Source organism: Salmo salar, chromosome ssa06, assembly GCF_905237065.1.
Source record: "Salmo salar chromosome ssa06, Ssal_v3.1, whole genome shotgun sequence".
Taxonomy (NCBI): Eukaryota; Metazoa; Chordata; class Actinopteri; order Salmoniformes; family Salmonidae; genus Salmo; species Salmo salar.
Window position 1 is genome coordinate 6,512,501 of NC_059447.1, and position 12,500 is coordinate 6,525,000.

Genomic DNA, 12,500 nt, shown 5'->3' on the forward strand with positions numbered 1-12,500 from the left:
AGGCTAGCCTAGTAGGGATGCTTGCTTAGATATAGGCCCTGCCACTATAAACAACCGCTCTGTTCTATTTCTAATGCAAGCCTGCCAAGGGAGTGTCGCCAAGTGTTCTGTGAATTATTCAAACGAAAAAATGCTTTGTTTGCCCAGAAATCGTGTCTGTTTGAGTGCAGGCTATATTGTACATAACAGCGAGGCTCTCCAACATCAAGCACACAGGTTTTGGGAAACACAGTAGTCTGCAGCTCAGCTATCTACATAGAACTGCCTAGTGGTGTTTATCTACTCAGTCCCTTGAGTGACAGACAGGCAGGTCCATAGACAATGTGTTAAATGTATTTTTATTTTACCAGGTAAGTTGACTGAGAACACATTCTCATTCACAGCAACAACCTGGTGAATAGTGGAAGGGGAGATGAATGAGCCAATTGGAAGCTGGGGATGATTAGGTAGCCATGATGGTATGAGGGCCAGATCACTCTCCCCCCCCTCTGATCCAATGTTTACCATGAATTCATTCTCTCTCCCTCCTCCTAGGTTCCCAATGTTGAACATGTCGACCCCCAGCGAGCTCAAGTCTCCGTGTGTCCCGAGGAACGGCATGGTCAAGCTCCCCCCTCAGCCCAACGGTCTGGGCAGCGCCAGCATCACCAAGGGCACGCCCGCCGCCAAGAACCGCCTGTGCCAGTCGTCCTCCGTGCCCGGCATCCTACCCCCACCTTCCCTACCCTACCACCTGGACCCCCTCAACCCCCTGGGTCCCTTGCCCACCGCAGCTTCTCTCCTGGGTCCAGACCTGGACCACAGCCCCCTGATGGCCCTCAAACCCCCGCTGCGCCAGGTCCCCCTCACCTTACCCAAGCCTCACCTTCCCCTCACCCTGCCTCTGGCCCTTCTGCTGCCCCTGGAGCGCCAGCTGGCCCTGGATGAGAAGCTGCTCAACAGGCTGCTGTGGTACTTCACCACGGCTGAGAAGTGTGTCCTGGCCCAGGTGTGTAGGACCTGGAGGAAGGTGCTGTACCAGCCTAAGTTCTGGGAGGGTGTCACTCCCATCCTCCATGCCAAGGAGCTGTACGCCCTGCTCCCCAGCGGAGAGAAGGAGTTTGTCAGCCTGCAGGCCTTCGCTCTCAGAGGGTTCCAGGCGTTCTGTCTGGTGGGAGTTTCGGACCTGGACATTTGTGAGTTCATTGATAATTACCCCCTGTCCAAGAAGGGGGTGAAGTCGGTCAGTCTGAAGAGGTCCACCATCACAGACGCAGGCCTGGAGGTGAGTCTTTGTCATATATATATACTGTCAGGGGGCTGTGGTCCAGGTCTGGACCCAGGAGAGAAGCTGCGGTGGGCAAGGGACCCAGGGGGTTGAGGGGGTCCAGGTGGTAGGGTAGGGTAGGGAAGGCGGGGGTAGGATGCCGGGCACGGAGGTTCTTATATAGTTACAGTCATGTGAACACAAACATGTCATTTAGCACAGCCTTTCTCCAACCTCTCCTTGGGGACAAGCCTGTCCATGGATTTGATCTATTCCCCAGCTAGCACCTGATTTAACTGGTCAACTAATCATCAACTAATCATCAACTAATCATCAACTAATCATCAAGCCCTTGACTACTTGAATCAGGTGAGCTAGTTCAGGGCTGCAGTAAAACTGTGAAGTGTCCGAGAGTCCCTGAGGAAAAGGGACTTACAGTAGTGTGTGCATGCAATTTCGTATGGATGACCCCAGCGGGAATCAAACCCATCACGATGACATTGCAAGCGCCTTGCTCTTCCAACTGAGCCACACAGGAACCCAACAATGTGTCCTATAGTAGATGTAACTTCCATTAGTCCTACAGTAGATGTAACTTCCATTCGTCCTACAGTAGATGTAACTTCCATTCGTCCTACAGTAGATGTAACTTCCATTCGTCCTACAGTAGATGTAACTTCCATTCGTCCTACAGTAGATGTAACTTCCATTCGTCCTACAGTAGATGTAACTTCCATTAGTCCTACAGTAGATGTAACTTCCATTCGTCCTACAGTAGATGTAACTTCCATTCGTCCTACAGTAGATGTAACTTCCATTCGTCCTACAGTAGATGTAACTTCCATTCGTCCTACAGTAGATGTAACTTCCATTAGTCCTACAGTAAAGGCTGTAAACAGGCTTACTGTAGAGATGGGATCAATCCTCATTGCTGTCCTACAGTGATGCTGTGAAGCCCTACGGGCCCTGTACAGAAGTAGTGTCGTATAGGAATATGGTGTCTTTATAGTAATATAACACCTTTATAGTAATATAACGTGTTACTTTATAGTAATATAACGTGTTACTTTATAGTAGTATAACACCTTTATAGTAATATAACACCTTTATAGTAATATAACACCTTACTTTATAGTAATATAACGCAATACTTAATAGTAATATAACACAATTGTCACGGCTGTCGTATAGATTAGACCAAGGCGCAGCGGGTTGCGTGCTCATCATCATATTTTATTAAACACGTGAACACGGAAAAACAAGAAAATAGAGAAAACACGACAGGAATCAGTTTTGCAGGCTATAACTACAAGCAGTGCAAAAACAACTACCCACAATCAAACAGGTGAAAACAAGCTCCCTAAATATGACTCTCAATCAGGAACAACGATGTACATCTGTTCCTGATTGAGAGCCACACAGACCAACAAAGAAATACACAAACTAGAAAAACCTAGAACACCAACACAAGAACATATACCAAAAACCCCGGAACATATAAATACAATACCCCTCTACATACACATAACCCCCCAAACCATATAAAACAAATACCCCTGCCACGTCCTGACCAAACTATAATAACAAATAACCCCTATTACTGGTCAGGACGTGACAACAATACTTTATAGTAATATAACATCTTACTTTATAGTAATATGACGCAATACTTTATAGTAATATAACACATTACTTTATAGTAATATAACGTGTTACTTTATAGTAATATAACGCGTTACTTTATAGTAATGTAACGCGTTACTTTATAGTAATATAACGTGTTACTTTATAGTAATATAACGCGTTACTTTATAGTAATATAACACCTTACTTTATAGTAATATAACGTGTTACTTTAAAGTAATATAACGTGTTACTTTTGTTAATCCTCAGCATCAATATCAACACAATGCACTCCCTGAACTCGGAAAGCCTGCCACCCCAACGCTGCGTAACCTAGTAACAGTCACTGGGCGAGCTGGATTCCGCTGTAGCTGGGCACCATGTCAACTAGGTCACCAGGGATCACATGGAATGTGGAATGTCACATCACATGACCTTGCTCACTGCTCACATGATCATGGGACAGAGAGAGGAGAGATATTCTATTAGAATGGTTAATGGTTAAGGTTAGTGTTTGAGGCTGGTGAGCTGGTCCTAGATCTGTGTAACGTTTATCCCCAACAGGTAAACAATCGATAGAGTGAGTAGAATGAACATGAGTCTCTATGAAATGTGAGATGTCACAGGAGTGCAGTGTGCTGTAAATGCAATCCAACCATTGTCTATTATAAAAACAATAGCATAGCTGAGTTTCTGATTGTCTCTGTAAACACAGCATCACCGAAGGTGAAAAGGTTTGGTACAGTGACTTGGTATTCCATTCCAAAACACCCCTCATACATGGAATCAGAATAGTCAACAATCCACCCTGCTTCTCTGTGGTGGTGGTGTTGTGAGTATGGACTACTGTGGTGGTGTTGTGAATATGGACTACTGTGGTATTGTTGTGAGTATGGACTACTGTGGTGGCGTTGTGAGTATGGACTACTGTGGTGGCGTTGTGAGTATGGACTACTGTGGTGGTGGTGTGAATATGGACTACTGTGGTGGTGTTGTGAATATGGACTACTGTGGTGGCGTTGTGAATATAGACTACTGTGGTGGTGTGAGTATGGACTACTGTGGTGACGTTGTGAATATGGACTACTGTGGTGGTGGTGTGAGTATGGACTACTGTGGTGGTGGTGTGAATATGGACTACTGTGGTGGTGGTGTGAATATGGACTACTGTGGTGACGTTGTGAATATGGACTACTGTGGTGGCGTTGTGAATATGGACTACTGTGGTGGTGGTGTGAGTATGGACTACTGTGGTGGTGGTGTGAGTATGGACTACTGTGGTGGTGTTGTGAATATGGACTACTGTGGTATTGTTGTGAGTATGGACTACTTTGGTGGCGTTGTGAGAATGGACTACTGTGGTATTGTTGTGAGTATGGACTACTGTGGTGGCGTTGTGAGTATGGACTACTGTGGTGGCGTTGTGAGTATGGACTACTGTGGTGGTGGTGTGAATATGGACTACTGTGGTGGTGTTGTGAATATGGACTACTGTGGTGGCGTTGTGAATATGGACTACTGTGGTGGTGTGAGTATGGACTACTGTGGTGACGTTGTGAGTATGGACTACTGTGGTGGTGGTGTGAGTATGGACTACTGTGGTGGTGGTGTGAGTATGGACTACTGTGGTGGTGTTGTGAATATGGACTACTGTACATTCTATTGGCACACAGCACTGTATGGCCCATAACCTCGTAGGGCACAGCCAGTCTGTCAGATTAGCAAGAGAGACACTGTTTTAAAAACTGTCACGGACTGTGAAAAGGCAACATGAACTAGCACTGACATTTCAATAAATAATTGTGCATCGAGTACACTGAAGGTGACATTTTCCTATCGCTAAGACACCTGCGCTGTGAGCTTAACGAACTCTTAGTGAAAATATAATCTGCTGCGTGAATTATGTTGGAATTTTTGTTAAAACCGAAGATTTAGTTACAGTGTGATTAACAGGCCACATTCAACACAATCGTGAGGTTCAGTATTGTAGCCCTGGTTATTTAGAATGTTGCCTATGAGTTAGTTCATAGTGCAGAGGTCTTTGCGAGGGGAAAATGTGCACCTTATTGTCAGGGATATTGTTGTGGGTGTGGTGTTGATGAGATGAGCTGATGGTCAGAGTTACAGGAAGTATGGTACCGGATGTGGCTCATTTGCACATTTGTTATGTTACAGCCTTATTCTAAAATGGATTTTTAAAAATCCTCATCAATCTACACACAATAACCCATAATGACTAATGGGGCGGCAGGTAACCTAGTGGTAAGAGCATTGGACTAGTAACTGAAAGGTAGCTAGATCGAATCCCCGAGCTGACGAGGTAACAATCTGTCGTTCTGCCCCTGAACAAGGCAGTTATAACCCACTGTTCCTAGGCTGTCATTGAAAATAAGAATTTGTTCTTAACTGACTTGCCTAGTTAAATAAAGGTCAAATAAGCGAAACATGTTTTTAGAAATTTTTGCAAATGTATTCAAAAGAAAAAACAGAAATACCTTATTTACATAAGTATTCAGACCCTTTGCTATGAAACTCGAAATTGAGCTCAGGTGCATCCTGTTTACATTGATCATCCTTGAGATGGTTCTACAACTTTACTGGAGTCCACCTGTGGTACATTCTATTGATTGGTCATGATTTGGAAAGGCACACACCTGTCTATATAAGGTCCCACAGTATACAGTGTATGTCAGAGCAAAAACCAAGACATGAGGTCAAAGAAATTGTCTGTAGAGCTCAGAGACTGGATTGTGTTGAGGCACAGATCTGGGGAAGGGAACCAAAACATTTATGCAGCATTGAAGGTGCCCAAGAACACAATGGCCTCCATCATTCTTAAATAGAAGAAGTTTGGAATCACCAAGACTCTTCCTAGAGCTGGCCGCCCGGCCAAACTGAGCAACCAGTGGAGAAGGGCCTTGGTCAGGGAGGTGACCAAGAATCCGATGGTCACTCTGATAGAGTTCCTCTGTGGAGATGGGAGAATCTTCCAGAAGGACAACCATTTCTGCAGCACTCCACAAATTAGGCCTGATTGGTAGAGTGGCCAGATGGAAGCCACTCCTCAGTAAAAGGCACACCACAGCCAGCTTGGAGTTTGCCAAAAGGCACCTAAAGGACTCTCAGACCATGAGAAACAAGATTCTCTGGTCTGATGAAACCAAGATTGAACTCTTTGGCCTGAATGCCAAGCGTCACGTCTGGAGGAAACCTGGCACCATCCCTACAGTGAAGCATGGTGGTGGCAGCATCATGCTATGTGGGATGTTTTTTACCTGCAGGGACTTGGAGACTAGTCAGGATTGAGGGTAAAGATGAATGGAGCAAAGTACAGAGAGATCCTTGATGAAAACCTGCTCCAGAGCGCAGATTTTTAATACATTTGGCGAAAATGTCTAAAAATCTGTTTTTGATTCGTCGTTATTGGATATTGTGTGTAGCTTGATGAGGGAAAAAAACGATTTAATCAATATTAGAATAAGGCTGTAACGTAACAAAATGTGGAAAAAGTCAAGGGGTCTGAATACTTTCCGAATACACTTTAGTATCAAAGTTGTATCAGAGTTGTATCAGAGTTGTATCAGTGTAAACTCTGTGTGTGTGTGTGTGTGTGTGTGTGTGTGTGTGTGTGTGTGTGTGTGTGTGTGTGTGTGTGTGTGTGTGTGTGTGTGTGTGTAGTTGATCCTGGATATGGGTTTGTGTGTGTAGGTGATGCTGGATAAGGGTTTGTGTGTGTAGGTGATCCTGGATAAGGGTTTGTGTGTGTAGGTGATCCTGGATAGGGGTTTGTGTGTGTAGGTGATCCTGGATAGGTATGTGTGTAGGTGATCCTGGATAGGGGTGTGTGTATTCTGTAAACTCAGTGTGTGTTCTCTGAGGTGTGTGTAGGTGATGCTGGATAGGTGTGTGTGTGTAGGTGATGCTGGATAGGGGTGTGTGTAGGTGATGCTGGATAGGGGTGTGTGTAGGTGATGCTGGATAGGGGTGTGTGTAGGTGATGCTGGATAGGGGTGTGTGTATTCTTTAAACTCAGTGTATGTTCTCTGTGGTGTGTGTGTGTAGGTGATGCTGGAACAGATGCAGGGTCTGATGCACCTGGAGTTGGCTGGTTGTAATGACTTCACGGAGGCCGGTCTGTGGTCCAGCCTGAACGCACGGCTCACCTCGCTCAGCGTCAGCGACTGTATCAATGTGGCAGACGACGCTATCGCTGCCATCTCACAGCTACTGCCCAACCTGTCAGAGCTCAGCCTGCAGGCCTACCACGTAACCGACACAGCCATGGCTTACTTCACAGCCAAACAGGTAGGTTACAATCCTACACTGTTATAGAGAGCACACAGCTACTGGTACACACACACACTTCTTCCCTTCCCCCTCTCTCCGTCCTCTCTGTAGGCCCGCAGATCAGTTCCCCTACCGGCCGGAGGGTCCCCCATTGATCATCAAATGTCATGTAAAAAAACGAGTAGAATTGCATGAAATTAGTTATAAAATTGGAAAGTCTTCTCTCCGCTCCATGGCAAAATGTGTAGAATTGCAGGAAATTAACCTGTTTTTCCTTCACTGTCAAGAGAGGGGTCACTGAAAGGCTAGGTCCTCTCATGAGGAGTTCAGATTACTGTGGTCCTCTCATGATGAGTTCAGATTACTGTGGTCCTCTCATGAGGAGTTCAGATTACTGTGGTCCTCTCATGATGAGTTCAGATTACTGTGGTGCTCTCATGATGAGTTCAGATTACTGTGGTCTCTCATGATGAGTTCAGATTACTGTGGTCTCTCATGATGAGTTCAGATTACTGTGGTCTCTCATGATGAGTTCAGATTACTGTGGTCTCTCATGATGAGTTCAGATTACTGTGGTCTCTCATGATGAGTTCAGATTACTGTGGTCTCTCATGATGAGTTCAGATTACTGTGGTCCTCTCATGATGAGTTCAGATTACTGTGGTCTCTCATGATGAGTTCAGATTACTGTGGTCCCTCATGATGAGCTCAGATTACTGTGGTCTCTCATGATGAGTTCAGATTACTGTGGTCTCTCATGATGAGTTCAGATTACCGTGGTGATCTCATGATGAGTTCAGATTACTGTGGTCTCTCATGATGAGTTCAGATTACTGTGGTCTCTCATGATGAGTTCAGATTACTGTGGTCTCTCATGATGAGTTCAGATTACTGTGGTCCTCTCATGATGAGTTCAGATTACTGTGGTCCCTCATGATGAGCTCAGATTACTGTGGTCTCTCATGATGAGTTCAGATTACTGTGGTCTCTCATGATGAGTTCAGAATACCGTGGTGATCTCATGATGAGTTCAGATTACTGTGGTCTCTCATGATGAGTTCAGATTACCGTGGTGATCTCATGATGAGTTCAGATTACTGTGGTCATCTCATGATGAGTTCAGATTACTGTGGTCTCTCATGATGAGTTCAGATTACCGCGGTGATCTCATGATGAGTTCAGATTACTGTGGTCTCTCATGATGAGTTCAGATTACTGTGGTCCTCTCATGATGAGTTCAGATTACTGTGGTCTCTCATGATGAGTTCAGATTACTGTGGTCTCTCATGATGAGTTCAGATTACTGTGGTCTCTCATGATGAGCTCAGATTACTGTGGTCTCTCATGATGAGCTCAGATTACTGTGGTCCTCTCATGATGAGCTCAGATTACTGTGGTCTCTCATGATGAGTTCAGATTACTGTGGTCTCTCATGATGAGTTCAGATTACTGTGGTCTCTCATGATGAGCTCAGATTACTGTGGTCCTCTCATGATGAGTTCAGATTACTGTGGTCCCTCATGATGAGCTCAGATTACTGTGGTCTCTCATGATGAGTTCAGAGATATAATCCTAAACCTCTTTCTCTCTCTCTCTCTCTCTCTCTTCTCTCTCTCTCTCTCTCTCTCTCTCTCTCTCTCTCTCTCTCTCTCTCTCTCTCTCTTTCTCTCTCTCTCTTTCTCCCACCCTCCCTCCCTCCCTCTCTCCCTCCCTCCCCCCCTCAGGGCTACACCACTCACACGCTGCGTCTCCACTCGTGTTGGGAGATCACCAACCATGGTGTGGTTAACATGGTCCACAGCCTGCCCAACCTCACGGCTCTGAGCCTGTCAGGCTGCTCTAAAATCACTGATGACGGGGTGGAGCTGGTAGCAGAGAATCTGAGGAAGCTGCGGAGCCTGGACCTCTCCTGGTGCCCACGCATCACTGACATGGCCCTGGAGTACATCGCCTGTGACCTCCACAAACTAGAGGACCTGGTACTGGACAGGTGAGAGTGGAGTATAGTAGAATGTAGTAGAGTGGAGTGTAGTATAGTAGAGTGGAGTATAGTATAGTAGAGTGGAGTATAGTAGAATGTAGTAGAGTGGAGTGTGGTATAGTAGAGTGGAGTATAGTATAGAAGAGTGGAGTATAGTAGAGTGGAGCATAGTAGAGTGTAGTATAGCAGAGTGGAGCATAGTAGAGTGGAGCATAGTAGAGTGGAGCATAGTAGAGTGGTGTATAGTGGAGTGGAGCATAGTGGAGTGGAGCATAGTAGAGTGGAGCATAGTAGAGTGGAGCATAGTAGGGTGTAGTATAGTGGAGTGGAGTATAGTAGAGTAACGCATAGTAGAGTGGAGCATAGTAGTGTGGAGTGGAGTATAGTACAGTGGAGCATAGTACAGTGGAGCATCGTAGTGTGGAGCATAGTAGTGTGGAACATAGTAGTGTGTAGTATGGTAGTGTGTAGTATAGTAGTGTGGAGCATAGTAGAGTGTAGTATAGTGGAGTGGAGCATCGTAGTGTGGAGCATAGTAGTGTGTAGTATGGTAGTGTGTAGTATAGTAGTGTGGAGCATAGTAGAGTGGAGCATAGTAGAGTGGAGCATAGTATATTAGAGTTGAACATAGTAGAGTGGAGCATAGTAGAGTGGAGTGGAGTATAGTAGAGTGGAATAGAGTAGAGTAGAGTGGTGTGTAGTATGGTAGTGTGTAGTATGGTCGTGTGTACTATAGTAGGGTATAGGTTGTAGTATGGTAGTGTGGAGCATAGTAGAGTGTAGCATAGTAGAGTGGAGCATAGTAGTGTGGAGTGAAGCATAGTAGAGTGGAGCATAGTAGTGTGGAGTGGAGCATAGTAGAGTGGAGCATAGTAGAGTGGAGCATAGTAGAGTGGAGCATAGTAGAGTGGAGCATAGTAGAGTATAGTAGAGTGGAGCATAGTAGAGTGTAGTATAGTATAGTGGAGTGGAGCATAGTAGAGTGTAGTATAGTATAGTGGAGTAGAGTAGAGTATAGTGGTGTGTAGTATGGTAGTGTGTAGTATGGCCGTGTGTACTATAGTAGGGTATAGGTTGTAGTATAGTAGTGTGGAGTATAGTAGGTGGTAGTATAGGGGTATGTTATATAGTGGTGTAGGATAGTAGTGTGTAGGGTGTAGTATAGTAGTGTGGACTATAGTAGGTGGTAGTATAGGGGTGTGTGGTATCGTAAGTGTAGTAAAGTGGTGTGTAGTATAGTACTGTGTAGTATAGTGGTGTGTAGCATAGTAGTGTGGAGTATAGTAGTGTGGAGTATAGTAGGCGGTAGTATAGTGGTGTGTAGTATAGTAGGGTGTAGTATAGTAGTGTGGAGTATAGTAGGTAGTAGTATAGTGTGTGTGGTTGGGGGGTCTGGGATCTGTTGAGTAAAGGCCTATACTACATTATTTCAGAAGGAAAACCAGTATAGTATGAAACGTATCATTATGGTCTCTCTTTATCTCTCCCCCAATCTCTTTCTCTTTCTTTCTCTCTCTCTTTCTCCAGATGTGTGAGGATTACAGATACAGGTCTAGGTTACCTGTCCACCATGTCTTCTTTGAGGAGTCTCTACCTGCGCTGGTGCTGTCAGGTACAGTACACACTAGACCCTTAGACCAGGGATCATCAACTAGATTCAGCCAGGAACATAATTACAAATCATTTGTAGACTGCAAATTGACCTCAAGAAGCTCAAACAGATATAATATTGGACTAAAACACAACCATTTCAAACCTTTGTAAGAATCATATACACTTAGTGGCCAGTTTATTAGTACCTGGTCGGACACTTTGCGTCCAGAACAGCCCGAATTCTTTGGGGCATCGAAACGTTGCTCAATTGGTATCATTTCAAACCTTTGTAAGAATCACATACACTTAGTTGCGAGTTTATTAGATACACCCATCTAGTAATTCTTCGGGGTATGGAAGCGTTGCTCAATTGGTATCAAGGGACCTAACGTGTGCCAGTAAAACATTCCCCACACCAGTACACCACCACCACCCCCACCACCATCACCACCACCACCACCATCACCACCATCACCACCACCCCCATCACCACCACCACCACCATCACCACCATCATCACCACCACCACCTCCACCATCACCACCACCACCACCACCACCACCATCACCACCACCACCACCACCATCACCACCATCACCACCACCACCACCAGCCTGTACTGTTGACACCAGGCAGGATGGGGCCATGGACTAATGCTGCTTATGCCAAATCCTGACTCTGCCATCAGCCTGTACTGTTGACACCAGGCAGGATGGAGCCATGGACTCATGCTGCTTACACCAAATCCTGACTCTGCCATCAGCATGACGCACCAGGAACTGGAATTCATCGGACCAGGCAATGTTTTTCCAGTCCTCAATTGTCCAGTGTTGGTGAACACGTGCCAAATGGAGACACTTCCTTGTTTTTAGCTGATAGGAGTTGAACCCGGTGTGGTCGTCTGCTGCAATAGCCAATCCGTGACTATGACCAACGAGTTGTGCGTTCTGAGATGCCGTTCTACACACGACTGTTGTACTGCGCCGCTATTGGTCTGTTTGTGGCTCCGCCTGTTAGCTTGCATGATTCTTGCCATTCTCTTTCATCAATTAGTTGTTGTCGCCCAAAGGACTGCCGCTGACAGTGTTTTTGCTTTTTTTCGCACCATTCTCGGTAAACCCTAGACACTGTCGCTTGTTTTAGGCCATTATAATATTCAGTCAAACAGTTACTGAATGCCTTGATGCCTGTCTGCCTGCTTTATATAGCAAGCCATGACCACGTAACTCACTGTCTGTAGGAGCGAACCATTTTCGTGGGTGGTGTACCTAATAAACTGGACGAAATAAATTGGGAATAAATTGGAACAGATTTACTAAATTAAAATCTATTGGAGCTGCTTTGCTGGTGTTTTTACAGTCTTTTATGTCAAACAATAAAAAATTTAATGAAAAGGTTTTTGTCATGTTGAGGAACTGCCCTAGACCCTACACCCTTTATACTAATACACTATACTCTTTATACTATATATACCCTCACTACACCCTTTATACTAATACACTACACCCTAGACCCAAACCCTTTATACTATATATACCCTCACTACACCCTAGACCCTTCACCCTTTATACTATATATACCCTCACTACACCCTTTATACTAATACACTACACACTACACCCTAGACCCTACACCCTTTATACTATATATACCCTCACTACACCCTTTATACTAATACACTACACACTACACCCTAGACCCTACACCCTTTATACTATATATACCCTCACTACATCCTTTATACTAATACACTACACCCTCACTACACCC

General features: G+C 45.0%; 1 protein-coding gene across 3 annotated transcripts in view; it reads left to right on the plus strand.

Moving 5' to 3' along the window:
- LOC106606338 (F-box and leucine-rich repeat protein 16) overlaps positions 1 to 12,500 on the plus strand; it is a 48,113-nt gene that overhangs the window by 28,372 nt on the left and 7,241 nt on the right. For all 3 annotated transcript variants that reach the window (XM_045719669.1, XM_045719671.1, XM_045719670.1), the window contains exons 2-5: positions 535 to 1,264; positions 6,932 to 7,174; positions 8,881 to 9,146; positions 10,665 to 10,749. In XM_045719669.1, coding sequence (XP_045575625.1) covers positions 542 to 1,264; positions 6,932 to 7,174; positions 8,881 to 9,146; positions 10,665 to 10,749 — 1,317 coding nt within the window. In that variant the 5' untranslated portion in view covers positions 535 to 541. The remainder of the gene's footprint in view (positions 1 to 534; positions 1,265 to 6,931; positions 7,175 to 8,880; positions 9,147 to 10,664; positions 10,750 to 12,500) is intronic.